Source organism: Silurus aristotelis (assembly GCF_946808225.1).
Source record: "Silurus aristotelis genome assembly, chromosome: 1".
NCBI lineage: Eukaryota > Metazoa > Chordata > Actinopteri > Siluriformes > Siluridae > Silurus > Silurus aristotelis.
This window is the reverse complement of record NC_139574.1, coordinates 1945847-1972109: the sequence shown is the minus strand read 5'-3', so window position 1 is coordinate 1972109 and position 26263 is coordinate 1945847. Positions and strand designations below refer to the sequence as shown.

General features: G+C 39.4%; 3 protein-coding genes and 1 long non-coding RNA gene across 4 annotated transcripts in view; all 4 read left to right on the top strand.

Annotated features, from left to right (window-relative positions):
• LOC310727127 (uncharacterized protein) overlaps nucleotides 1–26263 on the top strand; it is a 564745-nt gene that overhangs the window by 511528 nt on the left and 26954 nt on the right. The window lies entirely within an intron of this gene.
• Nucleotides 15433–16337, top strand: LOC310730952. Its single transcript, XR_014535030.1, has 2 exons — nucleotides 15433–15752; nucleotides 15931–16337. It is a non-coding gene; the product is annotated as an uncharacterized lncRNA (long non-coding RNA).
• Nucleotides 20244–21213, top strand: LOC310729922 (protein NLRC3-like). The gene is given in 3 exon segments (XM_083548557.1): nucleotides 20244–20487; nucleotides 20491–20916; nucleotides 20920–21213. Coding segments are annotated over 3 exon segments (918 nt in total). The 5' UTR covers nucleotides 20244–20274; the 3' UTR covers nucleotides 21199–21213.
• LOC310733718 (uncharacterized protein) lies at nucleotides 21751–25770 on the top strand (the record flags this gene model as incomplete). The annotated part of the gene is made up of 6 exons (XM_083555126.1): nucleotides 21751–21757; nucleotides 22210–22420; nucleotides 22694–22760; nucleotides 23205–23369; nucleotides 23540–23737; nucleotides 24601–25770. 6 exons carry the CDS (start codon nucleotides 21751–21753, stop codon nucleotides 24901–24903), a joined length of 951 nt encoding a protein of 316 aa, XP_083411252.1. The 3' UTR covers nucleotides 24904–25770.

Sequence of the window (26263 nt, the reverse complement as noted above, 5' to 3'; positions counted from 1 at the left end):
GGTCATATCATGGTATTGTAAATATATATATTTTTTTAATCTGTTGATGTTATAAAACACGCAAAAAACATATTAATTGAATTTATCATCAATTGAATAATTAAATGATACATTTCTTTTGAGAACTATAGATAAATATAGCCGAAATGTGGCCCATACAAGGCCCTCGAATAAACAAAATGGGCAACCTAACTGGGGCCCACATTCAGCCCATCAAAGTGCCTACTCTGACCCCATGCCCACATGATGCCCATATAACCCAGATAAAACCCATGTGGGGCCCACATGGACATGTTGGCTGGGAACTCACTAAATAAAAAATAAATAGTAATTAAAATATAAGATTTTGATAGTGCTCTTAATTACTTTTCTGTTTAAAATCACTAAATTGCTGTGTATTTATATAACTATATATTTATGAAAATGTTTTTGGAACTGCATAAATATATTTATTGACTGATTTTCGAGGTAAAAAAAAGAATCATAATAATGATTTTTGAGGTAACAAGTGTACACTACAATGTACTTTTTTGTTACCTCAGAAATTATATAAAAATTTAAAATAAAATAGTCTTTCGAATGAGCACCAAACCAATTTTGGGTAACAAAAAATAGTTATGCCTTCTGAGGTAAAAAAAAAAAAAAAAATAGTAGTAATAAAAAAAGTAATTAAATATTTTTTTGTGCTTAAACACTGCAGTTTACCTTTTTGTTACATCATAGATCATTACTTTTCTTTTGTTACTTCAGAAATTGGAAAAGAAATTGTAATGACAAAAGCAAAAACATACAAATTCTCTTCTGAGGTAATAAAAAAATTATATATTATTGTTATAGTGCTCTAAATTACTTTTCTGTTTCAAATCACTAAATAGCTGTGTATTTATGTCAGTAAGGTTTTTTTGTTTTATATATATATATATATATATATATATATATATATATATATATATATATATATATATATAAAGATTTCTGAAAAAATACAGTAAAACCCTGTTGTATGAGCAGCCTATAGTACAAGCAAACGGAGATATGAGCGACGTTACTCGCAAAATTCTACCCTATTTACACGAGCAAATTTCTAAGGCACAAGCAAACCCACACTGCCGGTTCCCCGCTTTCGGCTGAAGGAAGCATCAGTCGCTTAGTTTATGACGTATCACTCGGTCTCTCTAGTTGTTCAGTGCAGCAAATACAAAAACTTTTTTAGTTTTATATTTTTATTTCACTAGAAATATTGAAAAATTACTCCCAAGAAAATCAGTGAAGGTGCTGTGAAAATGAAAGTAAATAGAATTACCATGGAAACCGAGGAGGTTACGAGCGTGGTGCGTGTCTTACACTCCCAATCAACCACGTCCACATGAGTAATGTTATTGTAAGTTATGTTTACATTACAGTAATTCGCGGTGTATTTGTTTGTTAAAATAGGCTGAATGTAGAAATAAGCGATCGAATAAGGTCTCAGGAATGGATTAAATCGCTTTTACATTCATTCGTATGGGGAAAATTAGTTTGAACGTATGAGCAAATGGACCTACGAGCAATTTTCAAGACTGAATTATGCTCGTCCAACGGGGTTTTACTGTAATAATAATGATTTCTGAGGTAACAAGTGTACACTGCAATGTACTTTTTTCTTACCTCAGAAATTATATTAATAAAATAGTCTTTTGGATGAGCACCAGACCAATTTCTGGGGTAACAAAAAATTGTGATGCTTTCTGAGCTAACACAATTATTAGTGATACAAAAAAGTTATCAAATATTTTTGTGCTTAAATATATGATTGGTTTCTGAGATAGCAAAAAAGTACACTTCTGAGGTAACAAGATTGCACTGCAGAAATCAGACATGAGTTTGATCAGTGCCGAACTGATTTCTGAGGTAACAAAAAATAGTAATGATTTCTAAGGTAAAAAATTACACCTCTGAGGTAAGAAAAAATACACTACAGTTTCTGAGTTCATGTGTACACTGCAGTTTACATTTATTTTTTCCTTATGGATCATTAATTTTAGTTTTTTTCCTCGGAAATCATTAACATGTTTTGTTATTCTAGAAATAGTAAAAAAAAAATAAAAATTTTATAAAAAAGCAAAAACATAAAAATTTCTTATTTCTGAGGTGAGAAAAATTTAGTAGTGATTTCTAGGGTAACAAAAAAATTATATTTTATTGTTATAGTGCTCTAAATTACTTTTCTGTTTTAAATCACTAAAGTGCAGTGTATGTATGTCACTAAGATTTTAGACATATACATGACTGATTTCTAAGGTAAAAAAAAAAATTGTTTCTGAGGTAACAAGTGTACTCTGCAGTGTACTATTTTATTACTTCAGAAATCATTAAAAACAATTTATCTCAGAAATCATTTTGATCGGCAGCAGACTAATTTCTGAGGTAACAAATACTAGTAATTAAATAACTTTATAATTATGGTCCTCTAAATAACTGTTCTGTTTTAAATCACTAAATTGTTGTGTATTCATACCAACTGATTTCTGAGGTAAAAAGTGTACGCAACAGTGTACTTTTTTTGTTACCTCAGAAATCAATTTGATCAACTGCGGAGTGATTACACCTTCTTCTTTCGGCTTCTCCTATTAGGGGTCGCCACGGCAGATCATCCATCTCCATATCCCCCTGTCCTCTACATCTGCCTCTTTCAACCCAACTACCTGCATGTCTTCCCTCGCCACATCCATAAACCTCCTCCTTGCCCTTCCTCTTTTCCTCCTTCCTGGTGGCTCCATCCTCAGCAGTCTCCTACCAATATACCCCATGTCCCTCCTTTGCACATGTCCAAACCATCTCAATCTCAACTCCCTTACCTTGTCTCCAAAACATCCTACATCCAATGTATATTAAACTCATTTCTAATCCTGTCCATCCTTGTCACTCCCAACGATAACCTCAATATCTTCAGCTCTGCTACCTCCAGCTCCACCTCCTGTCTTGTACTCAATGCCATTGACTCTATACCATACAACATCGCAGGTCTCACCACAGTCCTATAAACTTTCCCTTTCACTCTTGCAGATACCCTACTATCACAAATCACTTCTGCCACTCTATTTTAGACACCAACTTGTTTTTTAAAAATCATATTGACCATGTTAAAAAAAACAGCCTTCTTCCACCTTAGAAATGTTGCTAAGCTAGGAAACATGTTATCTATATCTGATGCAGAGAAGCTCATCCATGCATTTATGAACTTCAGACTGGACTATTGTAATGCATTACTAGGTGGATGTCCTGCATCATTAATAAACAAGCTACAGTTTGTCCAGAATGCAGCAGCCAGAGTTCTCACAAGGTTGAGAAAATATGACCATATGACCCCAATCTTCTCATCCCTACACCAGCTACCTGTCAATTTTCGCATCAACTACAAACTACTGCTACTTACTTACAAAACACTAAATGGTTTGGCTCCCATGTATCACTCCAGTCTTCTAACACGCTACAATCCATCACGCTCCCTGAGATCTCAAAACCCGGGGCTTTGAGTAGTCCCTAGAATAGCAAAGTCCACTAAAGGTGGTAGAGCATTCTCACATTTAGCTCTTACACTTTGGAATAGTCTTCCTGACAGTGTTCGGGGCTCAGACACACTCTCCCAGTTTAAATGTAGATTAAAAACTTATCTTTTTAGCAAAGCCTACACATAACACACATCACGTCATAAATTTGTGCTCCAGTACATCTGATCAAATGCACATTATCAACTTGTGCTTGTTAATATCATGAACAGCAGCTATGCTAATTCCTCTCCACTGTTTCTCTTTCTCTCCCCATCCCGAGGCATCCTGAGGTTGTTCCAGCCCCGGTCACGTCCCACCTTATGAATATCTAGAGACCAGTGGCAATTGGATCCCACTTCATGTGAAGTTTGGACACTGGACTCTGGCATGGAAAAGCTGGTGTTGGATCTGTGATGATCGCAATTGTTGAGCTATTTTATGAGTTGCTCAGTAGCTCCTAGTTTTATAACCACAAATGACTGTAAAAGACTGTAGAAAGAACATTATTCATAATCGTACATTCTAGCGCTCATGTTAGTTCTCACTCTCCAGTGTTCTGTACTGTTTAAAAACTATAATCACACTTTTGAGGTCACCCAAATGAGGATGGTTTCCCCTTTGGAGCCTGGTTCCTTCCTCATAACATCTAAGGGAGTTTTTCCTTGCCACAGTCACCACGGCTGCTCATCAGGGATAAATGCACACCATTTACCCTAACTCTTAAAAATCTGTAAAGCTGCATTGAGACAATGTCTCTTGTGAAAAGCGCTATAGAAATAAACATGACTTGACTCTTCTCCACCCACTCCACCCTGCCTGCACTGTTTTCATCACTTCTATAACAAACTCTTCATTACTTAGGTAACAAAAAAAAACGTCTCTAGGTTACAAATGTAACCCTAGTTCCCTGAGGGAACAAGACGCTGCATCTTAACGCTTTGGGAACGCCCCTGTGTTGTACGTACATTCATAACCTAGAGACGTTCCCCATTCGGGAACTAGAGCTGCGTCGTAACGCTTTGGGAATGAGTGTCCAATCACGCCCCACTGACCAGACCCTGCCTAGTGTGTGAGGGCCTCGGCACCTCCACGTAGGACAGAGGAGCCCGGCGTGGCTCTAAGGTCAAGGTCATAAAACCTGACGAAGGTCAGCGGGGTGGACCAACCCGCAGCGTCACTTCTAGAGTCACCTCTACACCTTTCTGAGGTAACCAAAAAAAAAAAAAAAGGATTGATTTCTAAGGTACACTTCTGATGCAAGAAAAAAGTACACTACAGTTTCTTAGGACACGTGTAAACTGCAGTGTACTATCATAGAGCTTTACCTTTTTTTTGGTAACCTCAGTACTCAGTAATCATCAACATTTTTGATACCTCAGAACTTACCAGTATTTTCTGTTACTTCAGAAATGGTAAAAAAAAAAAAAAAAAAAAAATGCACAAAATATAAAAATCTATGCTTTTTTCTTCTTCTTCTTTCGGCTGCTCCCATTAGGGGTCGCCACAGCAGATCATCTGTCTCCATACCACCCTGTCCTCTACATCTGCCTCTTTTACACCAACTACCTGCATGTCTTCCCTCACCACATCCATAAACCTCCTCCTTGGCCTTCCTCTTTTCCTTCTACCTGGTGGCTCCATCCTCAGCATTCTTCTTCTACCAATATAATTCATGTCCCTCCTCTGCACATGTCCAAACCATCTCAATCTCGCCTCCCTCACCTTGTCACCAAAACATCCTACATGCGCTGTCCCTCTAATAAACTCATTTCTAATCTTATCCATCTTTGTCACTCCCAACGAAAACCTCAACATCTTCAGCTCTGCTACCTCCAGCTCCACCTCCTGTCTTTTACTCAATGCCACTGTCTCTAATCCATACAACATCGCAGGTCTCACCACAGACCTATAAACTTTCCCTTTCATTTTTGCAGATACCCTACTATCACAAATCACTCCTGTCACTCTTCTCCACCCACTCCACCCTGCCTGCACTCTTTTTTTCACTTCTCTAACACACTCACCATTACTTTGCACTGTTGACCCCAGGTACCTGAATTCCTCCACCTTCTCCACCTCTTCTCCCTGCAACCGCACAACTCCACTGCCCTCCCTCTCATTCACACACATGTATTCTGTCTTACTTCTACTGAGTTTCATTCCCCTTTTCTCCAGCGCATATCTCCACCTTTCACCGCTCTTCTCAACCTGCTCCCTACTCTCACAACAAATCACAATATCATCCGCAAACATCAAAGTCCAGGGAGACTCCTGTCTGACCTCGTCCGTCAACCTGTCCATCACCACTGCAAACAGGAAAGTGCTCAGGGCCGATCCTTGATGCAGTCCAACCTTCACCCTGAACCAGTCTGTCGTTCCTACTGCACACTTCACTGCCGTCACACTGTCCTCATACATGTCCTGCACCACCCTCACATACTTCTCTGACACACCTGACTTCCTCATACAATACCACAACTCCTCTCTTGGAACCCTGTCGTACGCCTTCTCTAAATCCACAAATACACAATGCAATTCCTTCTGTCCTTCTCTATACTTCTCTATCAACATTCTTAAAGCAAATAAGGCATCTGTGGTGCTCTTCCTCGGCATGAAACCATACTGTTGCTCACAGATGGTCACCTCTTCTCTCAGCCTGGCTTCCACTACTCTTTCCCATAACTTCATGGTGTGACTGATCAACTTAATTCCCCTGTAGTTACTGCAAGATTGCACATCTCCTTTATGCTTAAAGATCGGTACCAGCACACTTCTTCTCCATTTCTTAGGCATCTTCTCACCTTCCAAAATCCTGTTAAACAATCTGGTCAAAAACTCAACTGCCATCTCTCCTAAACATCTCCATGCTTCTACCGGTACGTCATCTGGTCCAACCGACTTTCCATTCTTCATCCTCTTAATTGCTGCTCTCACTTCCTCCTTACTTATCCTATCCACTTCCTGCTTCACCAACTCCACATCATCCAACCTATTCTCTCTCTGATTTTCCTCATTCATCAGCTGCTCAAAATACTCCCTCCACCTTCTCAACACACTCTCCTCACTAGTCAACACATTTCCCTCTCCATCCTTTACTGCTCTAACTTGCAGTGCATCCTTCCCAGCTCAGTCCCTCTGCCTGGCCAATCGGTACAAATCCTTTTCTCCTTCCTTAGTGTCCAACCTCTCATACAGCTTCTCATATGCCTTTTCCTTGGCTTTCGCCACATCCCTCTTAACCTGCTGCCGCATCTCCTTGTACTCCTGCCTACTTTTCTCATCACTCTGTCTATCCCACTTCTGTTTTGCCAACCTCTTTCTCCTTATGCTCTCCTGCACTTCCTCATTCCACCACCACGTCTCCTTGTCTTGCTTTCTATTTCCAGATGTTACACCAAGTACTTTTCTAGCTGCCTCCCTCATCACTCCTGCAGTAGTTGCCCAATCATCCAACACCTCCTTAACACCACTGAGCCTCTGTCTGACCTCTTCCCTGAACCTCACACTACACTCTTCCTCCTTCAGTTTCCACCATCCTATTCTTCTTTCAGTCCTCACTCTCCTCCTCTTCTTCTTCGTCTCCAAAACCATCCTACAGACCACCATCTGATGCTGTCTAGCTACACTGTCCCCTGCCAACACCTTACAGTCTCCAATCTCCTTTAGGTTGCATCTCCTGCATAGCACATAGTCCACCTGTGTGCACCTTCCTCCACTCTTATACGTCACCCTATGATCCTCCTTCTTTTTAAAATAAGTGTTTACCACTGCCATTTCCATCCTTTTAGCAAAATCTACCACCATCTGCCCTTCCACATTCCTCTGCTTAAAAACCATACCTACCCATCACCTCCTAATCACCTCTGTTCCCTTTACCTACATGCCCATTAAAGTCTGCCCCAATCACCAATCGTTCTTTCCTAGGTACACCATCTACCACTTCATCTAATTCACTCCAGAATCTTTCCTTCTCCTCCATCTCACAGCCAACTTGTGGAGCATAGGCACTGATGACATTTATCATCATCCCTTCAACTTCCACTTTCACGATCACCCTATCAGAAACTCTCTTCATGTCCACTACACTCTTACTGTACTCTTCCTTCAGAATCACCCCTACACCATTTCTCTTTCCATCCACACCATGATAAAACATGGTTAAATCCACCTCCAATGTTCCTGGCCTTACTCACTTTCCACTTGGTCTCCTGAACACACAGCATATCTACTTTTCTCCTCTCCATCATATCAGCTATCTCTCTCCCTTTACCCGTCATAGTACCAACATTTAAAGTACCAACCCGAACCTCTACTCTCCTACACTGCTCCTTTTCCTGCCGTCTCTGTAGACGTCTTCCTCCTCTCCTTCTCCTCCTTCGGCCAACAGTAGCCCAATTTCCACCGGTACCCTGTCGGCTAACGATACCTGTGGCGGGCGTTGTTAACCCGGGCCTCGACCGATCCGGTATGAAATTCTCATTTGTGATCCGCATATTTGATTTGGCACATGTTTTACGCTGGATGCCCTTCCTAACGCAACCCTCCCCATTTACCCGGGCTTGGGACCTGCACTAAGAGTACACTGGCTTGTACATCCATAATGGCTGGGTTAAAATCTATGCTTTCTGAGGTAACAAAAACATTTATTTATTTTGCTCTAAATTACTGCTCTGTTTTAAATCACTAAATTGCTGTGTATTTATATCACTAAGGTTTTTTTGTTTAATATTTGACTGAATTCTGATGTAAAAAAAATATAATAATGATTTCTGAGGTAACAAGTGTTGACAAGAGGTAAGAAAAAAAAGTACACTACAGTTTATAAGGAAGTGTACACTGCACTGTACTTATTTTTGTTACATCAAATATCATTACCTCTTTTTTTTTTTTTACCTCTGAAATCATATTTTCTTGTTACCAGTCTGATTTCCAAGGTAAAAATGTAAAAGAAATGATTTCTGAGATAACAAAAAGCAAAACAAAATACTGCAGTATACTTTTTTAGGACTTTTGTGACTTTTTTGTGATTTTGCTGATCAAAATGATTTCTGAGGTAACAGTAAAACAGTACTGATTTCTACATTGTTACCTAAGAAATCACTACTGTTTTACTGTTACCTCAGAAATCATTTTGATCAGCAAAAGTCTGATTACAGTGGTAACAAATAATAGTAAGATTTGCTGAGGTAACAACAAATAGTGCTCCAAATTGCTAATATGCTAATTATTAATTTAAAAAATGCTGTGTATTTATAACAATAAAACATTATTGTTCAGAAACTGTTTCAATATTTATACAGACACACACACATACACATACACACACATACATATTGTCAGGGTGCGAGTGAAACAGGAGGCGGACGCCGGAATACAGCTCGCTTAGGTTTAATTATGGGAATGAGGGAGAGAGATAGACACGAGCACACTCACACACACGCACGCACACACACTCACGCACACACACACACACACACACACACACACACACACACGGCGGTCCTTTGGTGGAAAGAGTCCGAGGTGAGCTTGAGGAGAAGTGTAGCTGATCCGAGATGTGCGGGGAGGAGAAGCGTTGCCGGTACCGGATTGTAGAGTCCGAATGACACGGACAGCATAGCGTACTGCACGGAACAAGAAACCATACAGCAGTACGTAACACCCAACACATCTAATAACGAACGGCGAGTGAATGTAAGAGAGGGGTTTATGTAGGAGCGGGGTGGAGTGATGATGAGCTTCAGGTGTGCATAGTTACGCCTGGAGCTCCAGGGAGGGCAGAGGCATAGAGAGCCACCAAAGGGGGTGTGGCAGGTGGATCCCTGACACACACATACGTATATATATGAAATAGAAATGTTTTCTGAGTTACCAAAAAATAAATAAAAAAACACTGCTGTGTACTATTTATTTTACCTCAACGATCATGTATCTGATGACGGGAAATAAAAGGAACAACTATAATGAGAGTGACAAAAAAAAAAGAGAATATCTTTGTAAGCAAGACACTATAAAAGCAGAATTAAGGATCTTTTTAAATTTTTGCAGCGCTGCAAATACCATCACCAACAATGACTATGGCAGAATATGTGAGAACTCCATCCAGAACTTTACTTTTTTCACTAATTTCTTTTTACAATACGATTTCGTTGGTAACATTAGTTAACTATGTTAGCATAAACTAACAATCAATAATACTTTTATAACATTTATTAATCCTTATATTCATTTCTAAATGTACTTATGTTTCATAATGATAGATTTGTTAACAGTAGTTAATCCACTGTGAACTAAATTAAACAATGAACAATTGCATTTCTAATTCAGTTGTAATATAATTAATATTAATAATTTGTTTAGGTTAATGTTTAATGTTAATTCATGAACGTAAACAAACTATGAGTAGTACAATTTACATAATTTATTGACCTTTGTTAAAAGATTAATCAGCAAATAAATTAAATATTGTTAAGTTATTTTTGATCATATTAAAGATTTATGATTATTAATAGTCACCTTTTTTCTGCTTTACAAAGGTGGTTTTTCTCCATCAACCCGGAGAAGGGCACCAAAGTTGAGAAGACAAACAATGCCAGTCTTCCCGTCAACCCAAGAGTTCTTACATTGATTTAGGAACTTTCAGATCATGAGTGGCATGATGTCTTAATATGGACTAATGTCAGTCAGATTTCTGATTTGAGACACACTCAACTTAAAGGACAGTTTCACCCTTTATGCCCAGTTATTTCAGATTAAGAGGCAAGTAAATGTTTTAGATGATATTGTTAAAGATGCATTTAGTTTCTATTCAGCTGTTCCAGAACTTTATTGATTTTGTTATTTTGAGTAGCATTCCTGTATCTAAATTGTAACCACTTGTTTGTATACTCTGTTCCAGCTTCAATGAGAGAATCATTAATCTGTCGAAATCTCTTTATTGTATTGTGTACATACAATAAACAGTAGTACATATTACGAATTTATGTTAAGAAATTAGAGATGTGTATTTGCTGCTTTGTGGTAAATAAATCCTTCAAGGCACTTAAATTATTGTTGTTTTTTTTTTCTTTCGCTTTCATTACTTTCTTTTAAGGGATATCTACTTTGGTGTTTCAGTTTTCACATCCCTAATCTGCGTGCACTGGGTTGCAGTTTTTCACATTTCAGGTAAACCTCAATGGTCTATAAGGTGGTGCAGTTTAAAAGTGTTTGCAAATTTTTATATTAAAATGTACAGTTTTAAATTGTAGTTTTAAAATGTATTTTTTACAGAATTATTTTGGCAACCACAGCTGCCAATTTGTTTTTCTGTGAAAACAACAGGGATTTTTGTTTAAATGCAAAAGGTTTTCCCTATTTCTTACATAATTTACAAGTAAATCAACAACATGTCATTTAGATCCCATTCCAACAAATCTACTAAAAGAAGTGTTATATACAGCTGGTGAGTCTCTTCTCAATATTATTAACTCCTCACTATCGTTAGGTCACGTCCCTAAATCCCTCAAGCTAGCAGTTATTAAGCCCCTCATTAAAAAACCTAATCTGGATCCAAACACGCTATCGAATTATAGACATTTACATTTACATTTACATTTGCGGCATTTAGCAGACGCCCTTATCCAGAGCGACGTACAAAAGTGACCAATTACAAATCTGCCATTTCAAATTTCCCATTTATGTCTAAGATTTTAGAAAAGATTGTCGCTGCCCAGTTATGTTCCCACTTGCAAGAGAACAATATCTTTGAAGAGTTTCAGTCAGGTTTTAGGCCCCATCATAGCACAGAAACTGCCCTAGTTAAAATCACTAATGACCTGTTTTTAGCTTCAGACCAAGGCTTCATCTCGCTGTTAGTTTTACTAGATCTTAGTGCTGCTTTCGACACTATAGATCATGATCTTCTCCTAGATCGCTTACAGAATTACATTGGCATTCAGGGACAGGCATCTTAGAGGTGGTCGGTGCAGTTATTCGAGTCCTGGTCCCCGCTCCGATCGCGGTCAGGGCTCGCCCCGCCGGAGTGTGGCGGCCTCTACGGCCGAGTCCGCTGGAGTGTCACTCCGGGACATCTGTGACGCTGCTGGTTGGTCCACCCTGCTGACCTTTGTCTGGTTCTATGGCCTTGACCTCAGAGCCACCCCGGGCTCCTCTGTCCTGCGTGCTGGTGCCGAGGCCCTCACTCTCTCGGCAGGGTCTGGTCAGTGTGGCGTGATTGGACACTCGTTCCCATAGCGTTTCGACGCAGCTCGAGTTCCTGAAGGGGAACATCTCTAGGTTATGAACATAACCCTAGTTCCCCGAAGGAACGAGACACTGCGTCTCCGTGCCACACTCCCTGCATCCCTGCGGCACTTACCTTCTCTCTTTGCAGAAGCTAATGTCGCTACCACCGCACAGCCATCTTGTAGCTTCCTGGTTTACGTCACGGCTTGCCTATTGGCTAGATTTCACACGTGGTTCAGAGCGTGGTCACGCAGGGGCGTTCCCATAGCGTTTCGACGCAGCGTCTCGTTCCTTCGGGGAACTAGGGTTACGTTCGTAACCTAGAGACGTTGTACCTGGTAGTTGTTAGGTGCTATATAAATTAAGTTTGAATTAAATTTAATTAAATAATGGTCGCCTGCTTCTCTATACAGTAAAACCCCGTTGTACGAGCAACCTATAGTACGAGCAAACGGAGATACGAGCGACCTTGTTTGCAAAATTGTACCCTGTTTCACGAGCAAATTATAGAAGGCATGAGCAAACCTACGCTGCTGGTTCGCAGTCGCTTAGTTGATGACGTATCACTTGGTTGCTCTCGTTGTACAGTGCAGCAAAAACTTAATTTTTTTTTTGTTTTATATTTTGTTTTCACTAGAAATCTTGAAAAATATCTCCCAAGAAAATCAGTGATGGTGCTGTGAAAACGAAAGTAAATAGAATTACGATGGAAACCGAGGAGGTTACGAGCTTAGAACGCGTCTCACACTCACAATTAACCACTAACACATGAGTAAGTGTTGAATTATGTTTACATTACGGTAATTTGCGGTGTATTTGTTTGTTAAAATAGGCTTTTTAAGTGCAGAAATAAGCGATCGAATGAGATCTCGGAACGGATTAAATCACTTTTACATTTATTCCTATGGGGAAAATCAGTTAGAATGTACGAGCAAATGGACACACGAGCAATTTTCAAGAACGAATTATGCTCGTACAACAGGGTTTTACTGTAGTCCTCATCTGCTGCACCTGCCCCTCTGTAATGCTCATCGGCTACACCAGCATGTTCCTTGTCTCCTCCACCTGTGTGGTCCTCACCTCCTCCAGGTTGCTTGTGTTCTTCAATGGGTCACAGGGTGTGAGATGCAGCATCATCAGCTGATCATCACTGCCACTGGAGTCCTGGTTCCAACATGTGCACGTTAAACAAGTGTTATGTAACAGGTGCAGTTCAAACTCATGGTTCAAGTCTATGATTTAAGTGTTAATCTGTTAAATCATGAATCTAAATGAAATGAATCCTACAGTACAATTTTGTGGCTCTGTGGAGGCCAAAATGACAATGTAGTAAGCTGGAATTTGACATACATGTGTTGTGCTCTTCCCATCATTACTAAAGTATCTATTGCTGTGTGTTCCAATGTTGCTATGGGAGATAGTTTAGCATGGTGATGTGTTAAGACTAAGATGTGATTAGTTAAGGGTTTTACCACTGAAATAAAAACAGTGCATTAAATGACATTCTTATGAAATCACAATTACACCTGCCTTCAAAGCTGATAGATAAATTATAATTTTAAATTTGTTTTGACATAAAAGATATAAAATCATTTAATCACAAATTGTACCACTGAATTTATCTGGACAGTTTAATGTCACATAAGAAATTTACAGAACATGACGATGGATTCATCCTGTCAGGGATCCACAAGCCACACCTTCACATAACCCACCAAGTATGTTGTCTGTTCTACAGTTTAGGCTGACAAACACTGCTGGACTACCCAAGCTACCTTCACTATGTGTAGAAGCTTGGTTTCATTATGAGACTCTGTTTAGCTCTTTGAGCTTCTGTTCTTTATGTTTACCAGGATTTACTAAACCTGGACCTAGACTCTGGTTTGCTATTTTCTGCTTTTGCCCTGTGGTTCTTCATTAAACATCATTTACTGCACTTCGGTTTCCGGCACGTTCTTCCACCTGACACATCCTTTGTGGATGCAATGTTGTGGTTCTTCTTACAACCGGCCACACATTTCTCTCACTTCTCATCAAACCTCTGAAGCTTCTTCTTGAGCCGCTGCTTCAGACGCTGCTCCTTTTTACAATTGGAACAGATCTTATGGGCACAAAATAAAATACCCTGACAAAAGGGACAAATCTTTTTCAGAGACCCCCTGGAATTATATCAAACTGACAGACTTAGAACAGACTGACAAAGATAGATAAGACAGACAAGCAGACAAAGACAGATAGAGAAGGAAGTTTTTGAAATGAAGACTGAGAGATAGATAATGATGTAGATTAGAATTTACTTAAAATAAATGAATAAAAATGTGCAGTTTTCCTGTACAACTGTTAAGGCATGTAAAATGCATCTGGGCTTCATCATTTCCAGGTTTAAAGGCAATGTTATGTGTAGTAATGTTAATAAAGTTCTATTGTTATTACTGACACATTCAGGTGCGTAGCCACATTTAATAAGTGAGGGGACAGAAGTGTCAAATGTAATAATGATACCATTATTTTCTTATTTCTTTTAGACTGGGCCTTGAAAACTTTAACACAGGAATTTACATCTTCTTAAATGTAAATGTCCCCCACGTCCCCCGGTTTATACCATGATGATTGAGAACAAATGACCCCAAACCCACACAATAATGCAGTGTTCCACACTAAGTTACCCTTCATCTGATAGAACTAATTCTAGACTTAACTTATAATGAAGTTAACTACCCCGTTTAACAAGTCTCATTTCACAATTTGTCTTTTTTTTCTTTTTCACTGATGGGTTTATTGGCGAAGAAAGACATCAATTAAAACATTTAAACAAAATGTGATCATTAGTTATGAGCCTCGTAACTTACCTGGACACTGGCTTGAGCACAATAAGAAAAATAGCAACGGAGGCTGAGGATCATGGGTATTGCTGAGGTCTAACTCCAGTTTAGTCTTTTATGGCAGGGAGTGATTTTTGTTCATGTTTATAAATAACAGCTCTCTGCAGCACATCTACAACAGTAGATGCAGAAGCAGGGCTTTTCAAATCATCAAGGACCCTAATCACCCCAGTATCTGTCTGTTTACTCTGCTACCCTCAGGCAAGTGCTTCTGCTGTCTGATGGCCAAATCTGAGAGCTTTAGGAGGAGCTTCTTCCCACAAGCTATCAGACTTCTCAATGTGAGCATTTCCATCTAAACAAATCCCATAAGTCCTCATTCTGCATCTGCACACTGCACCTTACATTCTCATAATCATAACTACTGTTTCTGCTCTGTTTTACCTCATTACCTGTTCTACCTTTTGCTCCTTTTGCATGTCTAATATATTTGCACTATTTTTAAATACCAACTTATTGTTTATATTTTCTCATCTCTTCTCTCACTCTTTATTTTCTTTATATTCTTTTATACTTTTACACCTCACTTTTAAACATTTCCTGAGCAGCTGATCAGATTTAAATTTTACTGCTAGTTGTTTTCTGCATATAACATGTTTGTGACAAATAAAATCTTGAATCTTGAATCTGAGTTATCAAGTAACACCTACTGAACATGAATCATAGCATCTCCAGCAGAACTCTTAATGAATAATAAGATAAGAACTAAACTTAACTTTAGAATAAACACTAAATTAAACATGATGAGAACAGAAAGTTCTCCAGAAAAGACAAAAAACAAACTATTACAAACAAACCAAAATGCTGAAAGTGTTATAAAAGAATGATGTTGTGAAAGTGGAAGATGCAAACCACTGGGACAAGAAAGCTGTCGTTTTAGAAGAAGTAAATCCAAGATCATAAGTCATCAGAACAGAAAATGGGCAAAAACAAACCAAACCCTGGCTGACAAGAATGTAGAAGAAATTCTGGTCCTGCCTGAAGAAGAAGTACCACCAAACATGCAGTCTTTATCTTCTTCCATTCTCCTGGACAGTGTTCATTCTTCAGAAACAAATGACTCTCCAACACTAAGATCATCACGTATCATAAAGAAACCTGATCGACTTACTCTGTAAATGACTTTATGCCTCGTTACATTTGAAATGTACTAAACAGATCCACTGTTTTAGTTTAGTGACAAATGGATAATTTAGTGTTCTATAGACTCTGTTATTCATGCAATACAGTTTCCATTTTATTCTTAAGGAAAGATGTAGTGATTAGTTGTTGTTCCTGTTATTGTTCTCTAGATGGCAGTAGAACCAAACATACAAGTAGCAGATACATAAGAATAAAAACAGAACTAAAAGGTGTAGAGAAGCTTAAGCTCATGTTGAATCTGAGTGATAAAGAAATAAAGAAGCTACACACCAGTTCATCCATGTTTCTGTTCAGAGTGTTTATTTAATGAACATCACACAGATCAGATCAACAGTAGGGGACATTTATAAAGTTAATGTTTCAACCGTAATATAACTATTCATCTGAGTGTAATGTATGTTATGAAGCTTAACTGAGATGATTCCTTAATGCTACCAAACCCCTGCACTTTTGTAGGTAACCCCTGTAGGATTCTGACCATCTGTCGAGTACAGGAGCTTTGGGTGGTGTACAGGGTCTGCATGGACCCTCTGACTGCTCTGCAGCTAATCAGCTCTGTGAGCAACAGTATGGTTTCATGCTGAGGAAGAGCACCACAGATGCCTTATTTGCTTTGAGGATGTTGATGGAGAAGTATAGAGAAGGACAGAAGGAGCTGCATTGTGTGTTTGTGGATTTAGAGAAAGCGTACGACAGGGTGCCGAGAGAGGAGTTGTGGTATTGTATGAGGAAGTCAGGTGTGTCAGAGAAGTATGTGAGGGTGGTGCAGAACATGTATGAGGACAGTGTGACAGCAGTGAAGTGTGCAGTAGGAACGACAGACTGGTTTAAGGTGAAGGTTGGACTGCATCCAGGATCGGCCCTTTTCTGTTTGCAGTGGTGATGGACAGGTTGAAGGCTGAGGTCAGACAGGACTCTCCCTGGACTATGATGTTTGCGGATGATATTGTGATTTGTGGTGAAAATAGTGAGCAGGTTGAGAAAAGCCTGGAGAGGTGGAGGTATGTGCTGGAGAGAAGGGGACTGAAAGTCTGTAGGAGTAAGACAGAGTACATGGCATCGAGTAAAAGACAGGAGGTGCAGCTGGAGGTAGCAGAACTGAAGATGTTAAGGTTTTCGTTGGGAGTGACGAGGATGGACAAGATTAGAAATTGGTTTATTAGAGCGACAGCCCATGTAGGACGTTTTGGTGACAAGGTGAGGGAGGCGAGATTGAGATGGTTTGGACATGTGCAGAGGAGGGACATGAATTATATTGGTAGAAGAATGCTGAGGATGGAGCCACCAGGAAGGAGGAAAAGAGGAAGGCCAAGGAGGAGGTATATGGATGTGGTGACGGAAGACATGCAGGTAGTTGGTGTGAAAGAGGCAGATGTAGAGGACAGGGTGGTATGGAGACGGATGATCCACTGTGGCAACCCCTAATGGGAGCAGCCGAAAGAAGAAGAAAAATTGTCGGGACCTCAGCTGGCAAGGAGGGTTCATTTAATGGACCTCAAGGATTTTCAGTTGAAGACTCCTGATCTATAGTGTGTAAGTGATGATCTGACCTCAGTATCTCCAGTGTACAGTGTGAATTCTCCAGTCCAGCAGAGAGCAGCTTCACTCCTGAATCCTGCAGGTTATTACTACTCAGGTTCAGTTCTCTCAGACTGGAGGAGTTTGAAATGAGAACTGAGGACAGAATTCTACAACTTTCACCTGTGAGATTACAGAAACACAACCTGGGAGAGAAATGATGATAAATCAGAACACTGACATCTCAAACACACACACACACACACACACACACACACACACACACACACACACACACACACACACGCAAGGTATAAAATCATTGCAGTGTGTAATGGTTTTTACACAGAGTGATGTTTCTCTGACTCGTGTTTATACACAGAGAAGCATAAAGTACGTGTACAAACAAATATTTTCCCATTATTAATCAACTCTCTAATTGTCCATGATCTCTCTCTCTCTCTCTCTCTCTCTCTCTCTCTCTCTCTCTCTCTCTCTCTTTCTCTCGCCAAAATCCCCATAACAATAGACCAATAAAATTTCCGAACGGAAACGAAAAAACGCACCTCACCTGTGTGATAAACTCCCCAGAGAAATACAGTGGTACCTTGACCTACGAGTTTAATTGGTTCCTTCGCCAGCTCGTATCTCAATTTGCTCGCACATCAAATCAGTTTTCATATAAAAAAAAAATATTTCTTTCTTTTGGCTTCTCCCGTTAGGGGGCACCACAGCGGATCCTCCACACGTTTGATTTGGCACGTTTTTACGCCGGATGCCCTTCATAACGCAACCCTCCCCAATTTATCTGGGCTTGGGACCGGCACTGAGAGTGGCTGGGGATGGTTCCCTGACCAGGGATCGAACCCGGGTCGCAGCGGTGAGAGCGCGCATCTTAACCACTGGACCACCATGGGACCTTAAATCAGTTTTCATATTGAAAATACTTAAAATGGCATTAATCCGTTCCAACCCTCAAAATGACACCCTGTTTTTTATGTTTCATGTTATTAAATTGGAAAATACATTTCTAAATAACAAATCTTGTATAAAAACATAATAAAAGAGTATGTAAAGATATAATAAGGTTTATTCAGTGTATTTTCCTTGGAGATGAGACGACTTGAGCTAACGAAAACGCCGGTGTGTGTGTGTGTGTGTGTGTGTGTGTGTGTGTGTGTGTGTGTGTGTGTGTGTGTGTGTGTGTGTGTGTGTGGAGGGGGGGGTAGAGGCGATAAGCGGAGGCGAGGGGAAACTCGTTTTTTACTTTCACTCCTGTACACTACGTATCCCTAAAGTTTACAATTTTTACTTTTTCTTCTTTGCTTATCTTAATTTTCGTCACAATCTTCACTTTCTGGCTTTGCGTCACCTTCTAGCAGCGGCGTCTCGAGCTCGTACCTTAATTTTTTGCTCGCGTAACAAAGCAAAAAAATCGACAGAGTGACCGCTCGTACCTCGGAAAACTCGTACATTAATGCACTCGTAGGTCAAGTTTCCACTGTAGTTGTGAAAGGAAGGAGAAAGACAGTGAACAATGACTTACTTGGTCGCCTACTGTTTAGAACAGACATGGGCAAACTACGGCCCGCGGGCCACACACGGCCCGTTGGGTTTATTGATCCGGCTCGCCGAACGTGTCCAAATTCTATTAAAATAGGTACGGGTAAACATTGTTCAATTTACCTTTCCCCTAAAGATGTCGCACTTCAGCTCCATTGACGTTGTTCGCGTGCATCATCGGTAGCATCATGCTTTGGGGTGTTTTTCTGCACATGGGACAGGGCGACTGCACTGTATTAAGGAGAGGATGACCGGGGCCATGTATTGCGAGATTTTGCTTTCTCAGGTGTTCAAATACTTTCTCAGGTGTTCAAATACTTATTTGCAGCTGTATCATACAAATAAATAGTTATAAAATTATACATTGTGATTTCTGGATTTGTTTTTTTAGATTATGTCTCTTACAGTGGACATGCACCTACGATGACAATTTCAGACCCCTCCATGATTTCTAAGTGGGAGAACTTGCGAAATGACAGGGTGTTTAAATACTTATTTTCCTCACTGTATATCGATTCCTAAATGTCCTTCATGCACAAGTTTCAGCATCTGCATTCTCATTGAGATTGGAACAACAATTCTTGTTCCTTTCAGCAAAACTCCATCTAGCACTAACAGTTCATCTTTAAAATGTTGGAAAGAATTCTCCATAATCTCATCTCCATGCATGTGAATCATGTAGATGACTCTCTTTAACTCTTTAAAATTTCAAAACAGGTTCTCTAGTTAAACTGCTTTTCAGCCATGACCACTCTTTTGCCTGCTCGTCGTTCCACTGCCACACAGTGTCTGTTTCTAACAAACTTCTCAATGCCTTTGTGTTTGCTGGCAGATTTGGAACAAATATTCCCAAGTAGTTTATTAACCCTAAGGCACTTTGCAGGTGTTTTTTGAATGAATGAATGAATGAATGAATGAATGAATGAATGAATGGCTCTGGCATTTCATGTATTGCTCTGATTTTATCTTTGTCTGGTTGTATTCCTTCTTCAGACAGTCTTTGTCCCAGGTACGTGATTTCTCTTACTCCAAACTGGCATTTGTTTTTATTTAACTTTAATCCATTTCTTTCTGCTTGATCCAGGACCTTGCAAAGTCTTGCACTACATCATCAATGAAGACTCCTTCTATTCCATCAAAAAGCTGTTGTACTGTTTTCTGGAATACTTCAGGTGCTGAGCTAATGCCAAAAGGTAGCCCTTGGAAACAATGCCTTCCAAACGGTGTGTTGAAGGTGCATAATTTTGTGCTTTCCTCATCTAGCACTATCTGATAAAATCCAGAAGAGGCATCCAATTTGGAGAAATAACATGCTCCACTCATTGCACTTGTAATGTCTCTCCGTGTTGGAAGTCTGTAATACTCGCGTTGGATCGCCTTGTTTAATAGACTTTGAGAGGAATAAAGTGGTGATGATCTTTGATGGTCTGGATGAGTGTCGACTTCCTCTAAATTTCCAGAACAATGAGAGATTGTGTGATGTGACAGAATCAGCCTCAGTGGATGTGCTGCTGACAAACCTCATCAAGGGGAATCTGCTTCCCTCTGCTCTCCTCTGGATCACCTCTCGACCAGGAGCAGCCAATCAGATCCCTCCTGAGTGTGTAGACCAGGTAACAGAGGTATGAGGGTTCAGTGATCCTCAGAAAGAGGAGTACTTCAGGAAGAGGATCAGTGATCAGAGCCTGGCTAATAAAATCATCACACACATAAAGTCTTCCAGAAGCCTCTACATCAAGTGCCACATCCCAGTCTTCTGCTGGATCTCAACCACTGTTCTAGAGAGAATGTTGGGTGAAGCAGAGAGTGGAGAGATCCCCAAGACTCTGGCTCAAATGTTCACACACTTCCTGATCTTTCAGATCAAACACAAGCACCAAAAGTACCATCAGAAATGTGACCCTGATCCTCAGCAGACCAGAGAGAGTATCCTGGCACTGGGAAAACTGGCTTTCCAACAGCTGGAGAAAGGAAACCTGATCTTCTATGAGGAAGACCTGAGAGATTGTGGCATTGATGTCAGAGAAGCGTCAGTGTACTCAGGAGTGTGTATTTAGATCTTCAGAGAGGAGTTTGGGCTTCACCTGGGGAAGGTGTTCAGCTTTGTACATCTGAGTGTTCAGGAGTTTCTGGCTGCTTTATACACATTTCTCTCATTTATCAACAAAAAGAGTAAAAAACAACAAATCAACAATCTGTCAGATCTTTTTATCAAATCAAACATGTCTGATTTTCTGAGGAGTGCAGTGGACAAGACCTTACAGAGTAAAAATGGACACCTGGACCTGTTCCTCTGCTTCCTTCTGGGTCTCTCACACAGAAAAATAGGGGTATAAGTTCTGTACCTAAAGGTACATTTGCCATGAAAGTACCCTGTAAGGTACAGGAAATGGTCCTTAAGGTGACAACTGTGAACCTTTGTTTTAATTTGAAGATACAAAATTAGTTCTGACAGCAAAGGGTACATAATTGTACTTTTAAGAAGCTTAAGGTACATTATGCAGCAAATCAGAGATCACAAAATGGCTGAGATGACATGTGACTTTACCAATCAGCCATTGGCTTGTCTATTCAGAAGGCGCGATATCTTCTTTGCGCGTTGCACAGTGAGTGCACTTTCTCTCTCTTGCAATAGTAGTGCGTGAAATTAGCAAAAATGTCGGTTAATTGTCCATTCCTGTCGAGTTTTTCCATGGATGAACTAATTCAGAAAGCAATTGAAGCTGGAACAATAAGCATGTTATGGCTTGTTGCTAGTTGGGTTACACACAGTTATTTTGTTCATTTAGTCAAGTAAGCCTTTAAGTAGTTAAATACTATTGGTCATGAACACACTCTCAAGTTAAAATTTGAATGTGATGAGCTCGTAATCATGCGGAGCCACGGACATGACAAGTAGGCTAAGACGTGTGCATGATTTACTTTTTCGTTCCCTCGATTTATAACTCGAGAGAACAAATTAATAAATCGTACGCATGATTTTTTTTTTTTTCTTGCATGTCATGTGCGGGGTTCCGAATAACCACGATTTCAAAAGCGGGAAGTAGGAAGTTTCCAGTAGCACGTGAAGGCAGCGTAATTAAGCACGGGTCTCAGGACACTTACTGTTTCTATAGCAACCGGAGGCCGAAGCTTCAGTGGCAGCTGCAGTAAATGATGACTTCATTGGTCACGATTGTTGTTTTATAAGTAATATACTGCGACCGTATTTGGCTTATCTTCGTTTAGGCGTTCATGGAGTTAACTCATTCTCCGACGAATATAATTTTTCACACATTTCCACATTCAAGTCTGTCTGTGTTTTACAGTTATTCGTCTATAACTGTTGTAATTTTCTGTGTGATCAGAAAATGATGTAGATGGAGAAACAGTGGATTGTGGACCCACTGAAGCCATGGTTGGCTACCTGTTTAATGGTTCCTTCAAAAAGCAACTAAAATTTCAACAGTTTGCACGCCATTACAAGGAGAATGAGACCATTGCTGTATTGGAGCCAGTACCAGTTAAAGTCGCTCAGCCTACGGCAGAACTCCAGCCTCATCCTTCCACTGATCCAAGGTAAGGGCAGTATTTTGACGGTGCCGTTTTGGTAAATTTGTTCAACACAAAACATTTTTTTATCAATTTTAACATTATTTTGAAAACGGTGAAAAAAGACTAGATATTGTCGATTTATTTCATAAATGTTTTTAGTTCAAAAAAAGGAAACACTGATGTAATGATATGTAGCACTGCCCTACAATAAAGGATATTTAGATAAGAGTATGTGTTTTTTGTTGTGTGCAATATGATCAACCCTTAATTGGTTACTGATGTAATTTTGTATTGCAGTGTTGAAGCAGCTCACAGGGGACTTCCTATTGTGACTGTCATTCCAACCTTTCCCAAAGATGTCCAGGCGAGACTTGACATCTAGGAACCATATCACACAGTGCCAAAAGTATGCAACAAAATAATCAGCACGATGTATGAAATGATGGTAGAATACACTTTGTAAGTATAACCATTATTACATCTTTGCTACTACAACTGTACAACTGTAAGATCAATTCACAATCTATGAAGACTGTTAGACACAACCAAGAGATTTAGAGTTTGTTTCTGCCTTTGTACTAGGTATCCAACTAATGCAGAGTATTTTCAAATTGCCAAGGCACTGATAGTGAAATACCCTTTCCTCGAAGGGATAATGAGGGAAATGGCTTTGTAAGTTACATTGTTTTTTAAACCATTTATCTCTGTCTACATAATTGCACAAGATAATATTTTATCTTTACTTGCTGGAGTATGCCAAATAGTCAAATGTGTGTTTTTATTATTATTTTTTTATTTTTTTAACTAGCACACCTGGCACATGTCTTTAAAGCGAAAATTTAAAGCAGAACGTGCACCACTTGTCAGCGACTGTGAAGTAAGAAAGCTGAAGGAGAAGTTTGGCCATGAAAAGCAGTCCAGATCCACCAGTGCATCTGCAAGTTTGTGTCGAAAGCCAGCTAGTGTAGCATATGTAAGCCACTGCCAAATGCATATCTTATTTTCCATATTTTTTTATATTTACTTTTAATCACTTTTACATTTCACTGACTGAACATTAGGGCCCGGTTTCACTTTTCACATATCTGTCTCTGCCATTATCTGTCACAGATTAAGCATTCTCTGTTTGTTCTTCTGACAAAGGAAACTTGTGTTGGGGAGGATTCAACGTCTGTTGAGGCCCATGTGAACGTTCTACAAAGTGAGTATCAGAAGAAACATCCAGACATCTCGAACTGTCAAAGACCGCATGGCACGAACCTTCTCCTGGAGACGTCGAGAAATCATGGGAGGAATGTTTGTGGAGGATGTAGTCAAAAAGTACCCATACTTAAGAATGCCTGATGGAGTGAGTATTGAAAACATCTAAATGATACAGGGATGCAATTACGATTTTGGAAATTGTGAAATTGCAGATGTGTCGATTGCTGTCACGGAAAATAAACATTTAATTAAAATAAATTTGCTTTCAGTGATGCACTAAATGTTAATCGTGTCTTCACATTGACCGTATCGATCCCTCACCAAGCAGCTTCTGTCATCGCTTCAGAGAGGGCTTTGCTAGAGTTCTGCCAAATGTGCTGAAACTTGCCACAGCAAAATCCCCCCTAGCAAAACAGTACACTGAAACAAGACAGGATGCCCTGGCTGAAGATCTACCAGGTAGAGACAGTCACTTTGCTAGTGAAACTCGCAATATATGTAATTTGCTTTACCACATTGCAAAATATGTGATCGAGAAAGTAGGATCTTTTTCCACATTGCAGGAATTGACTTAAGGGCTGTGCTTATCTTTTTGCCATCCATCTTCAGAGAAAAGATCGAACACTACATTACTATGAAAGATGTAGGCTTCTGAATTATCCTGCAATGCTGGCTGGTGGACCTCATGTTAGTACATGAACAGAAAAAGATCTTGCTTGGACTTGGGACGTTTCTGTCTCTGGTAGATGTACTGCATTTTTGCCATAACTTTTTTATTTATTTTTTTCAAGACTTTAGTATGAAAATTCTAGTGTAAAAGTACCTGTAAAACCATTTACAATATATACAGGGAATTTTTTTTATATAATAAAAGGCTAAAATGACTGACTTGTTTCTTTACATTTGAAAATGTTTTCTTTTTGTTTTCTCTTATGCAGGAGGACCCTGCTACCCCTTTTCCAACCATTCAACTGATGGAGAATGATTGAAAGATGGCATTCATTGGAAGAGGGCACAGCGTGGTGAAGGTGGATGGCATGGTTGTGTGCCAGTGCACCAGCCTAGACGAGGCCTTCATGACTGCCTTCTGTATGTATTTTACTTTTAACATCACATATCCACCACACCTGAAGAACACTCTCACTTTCCTTCAGAGGCGCATTGTCAGCATCGGGGAAGAGGGAGACAAGCCACTCACTCATGCCAGTCACTTTACTAAGGATGATAAACCTTTTATATTAAATCCTCATGCCTCAAATGTCCCATTGCCCAAAGTGCACACGGAGGACATTCAGTCTCGTTAAATGAATCCAACATGTTGGAATCGTTAATGCGCATCAATCAAATTTTAATATCACCTGTAGTATAAATGAGTGCCAGTCAACTTTTTCACGTTATTATTCTTATAGAAAACATGTTTACAGGAAGCACAGATCCTTTGTTTTTGGACAATCTGATGACAAAAATGACTGCCCCAGTGAAGAAGAGTCAGCAATACAGCAACACAGCTGGAACCCTGATCAGCAAAATTCATCTGATCCAAATTCCTCTGATCCTCAAGTTATGCCACTTTTAGATAAACTTTTAGAAGATTTCAAAACTGATTAATTGTTCATTGTGCATGATATCCCGTTCTGAAGGAACTGAAACATTCTGAGTGTTAATTGAAATTAAGTTTTTAAGTGAACTGTCTGTTTAATGCAAGTATTCTGTCCAGATTGTCATAAATGTGGTTTTAATGTTTAAAATAGAAGTTGACATACTGATAATTAGCGATGGGTGGTCTAAAGAAGGATAGAAGTAAAAAAACAAGCTCGAGGATAGGATGTGTTAAAGTGCTTTAGAGTTTAGTATTTAAAACTAATTAATGTGTTTATGATCTGAAAGAATTGAAATGCATTGTACATGTTTATTTGAAATCTTTTAAGCGGTTTTATACAGAACATCCAGTATATGAGTTGAATTGCTAATGTTCTGTATTTTATTCAAGCATTGTTACATTTTTAAATGCTTGTAAAACATGCACTCATTATGTTTGGCACATAAAACTGATTAATTTACTGTTCATTGGGCATGATGCTTCCATTCCTGAAGAAATTGAAATTCTATGTTAATTGAATTGTTAATGTGTGGTACAGAATATCCAGTATGAGTTATAAAACTGAATTAAGAATGTTACGGATAAGCGGGAGAAAATGAATGAATGAATTGAGAATGTTCTGTACTTTTATACTCAGAAATGTGTTACTTTTGTGATCAAAAAAAAAAAAGTGAAAAATGCACTGCCTCTGTTTTTTTTTTTAAACAGGTAACAAAATGCTCAAAGCCTAATGCTTCTGAAAGAATTGGAAATGAGTCTTCCCCCCACCCATGCAAGTGTCCCTTTTTTTTTTTTTTTTTTTTTTTATTTTAATCAGTAAACAAATCAGTTCAGCTGGATATTAGTGAAGGGCCCTGGGAGAATACCAGGATGTGATTTTAAACCGTAACATAAAGGTATATTTCTACCACTTGGGGTGCAAAATTGTTACAGTACAAACAAGAAGGTACCCTAGGGTGCTAGGGTACAGCTGGGGCGACAAAGCATTTGTACTCTTTTAGGTACATTACTGTACCTCGATTTTTCTGTGTGAAGAATCTAACCGGAACTGGTGCATAACAAAA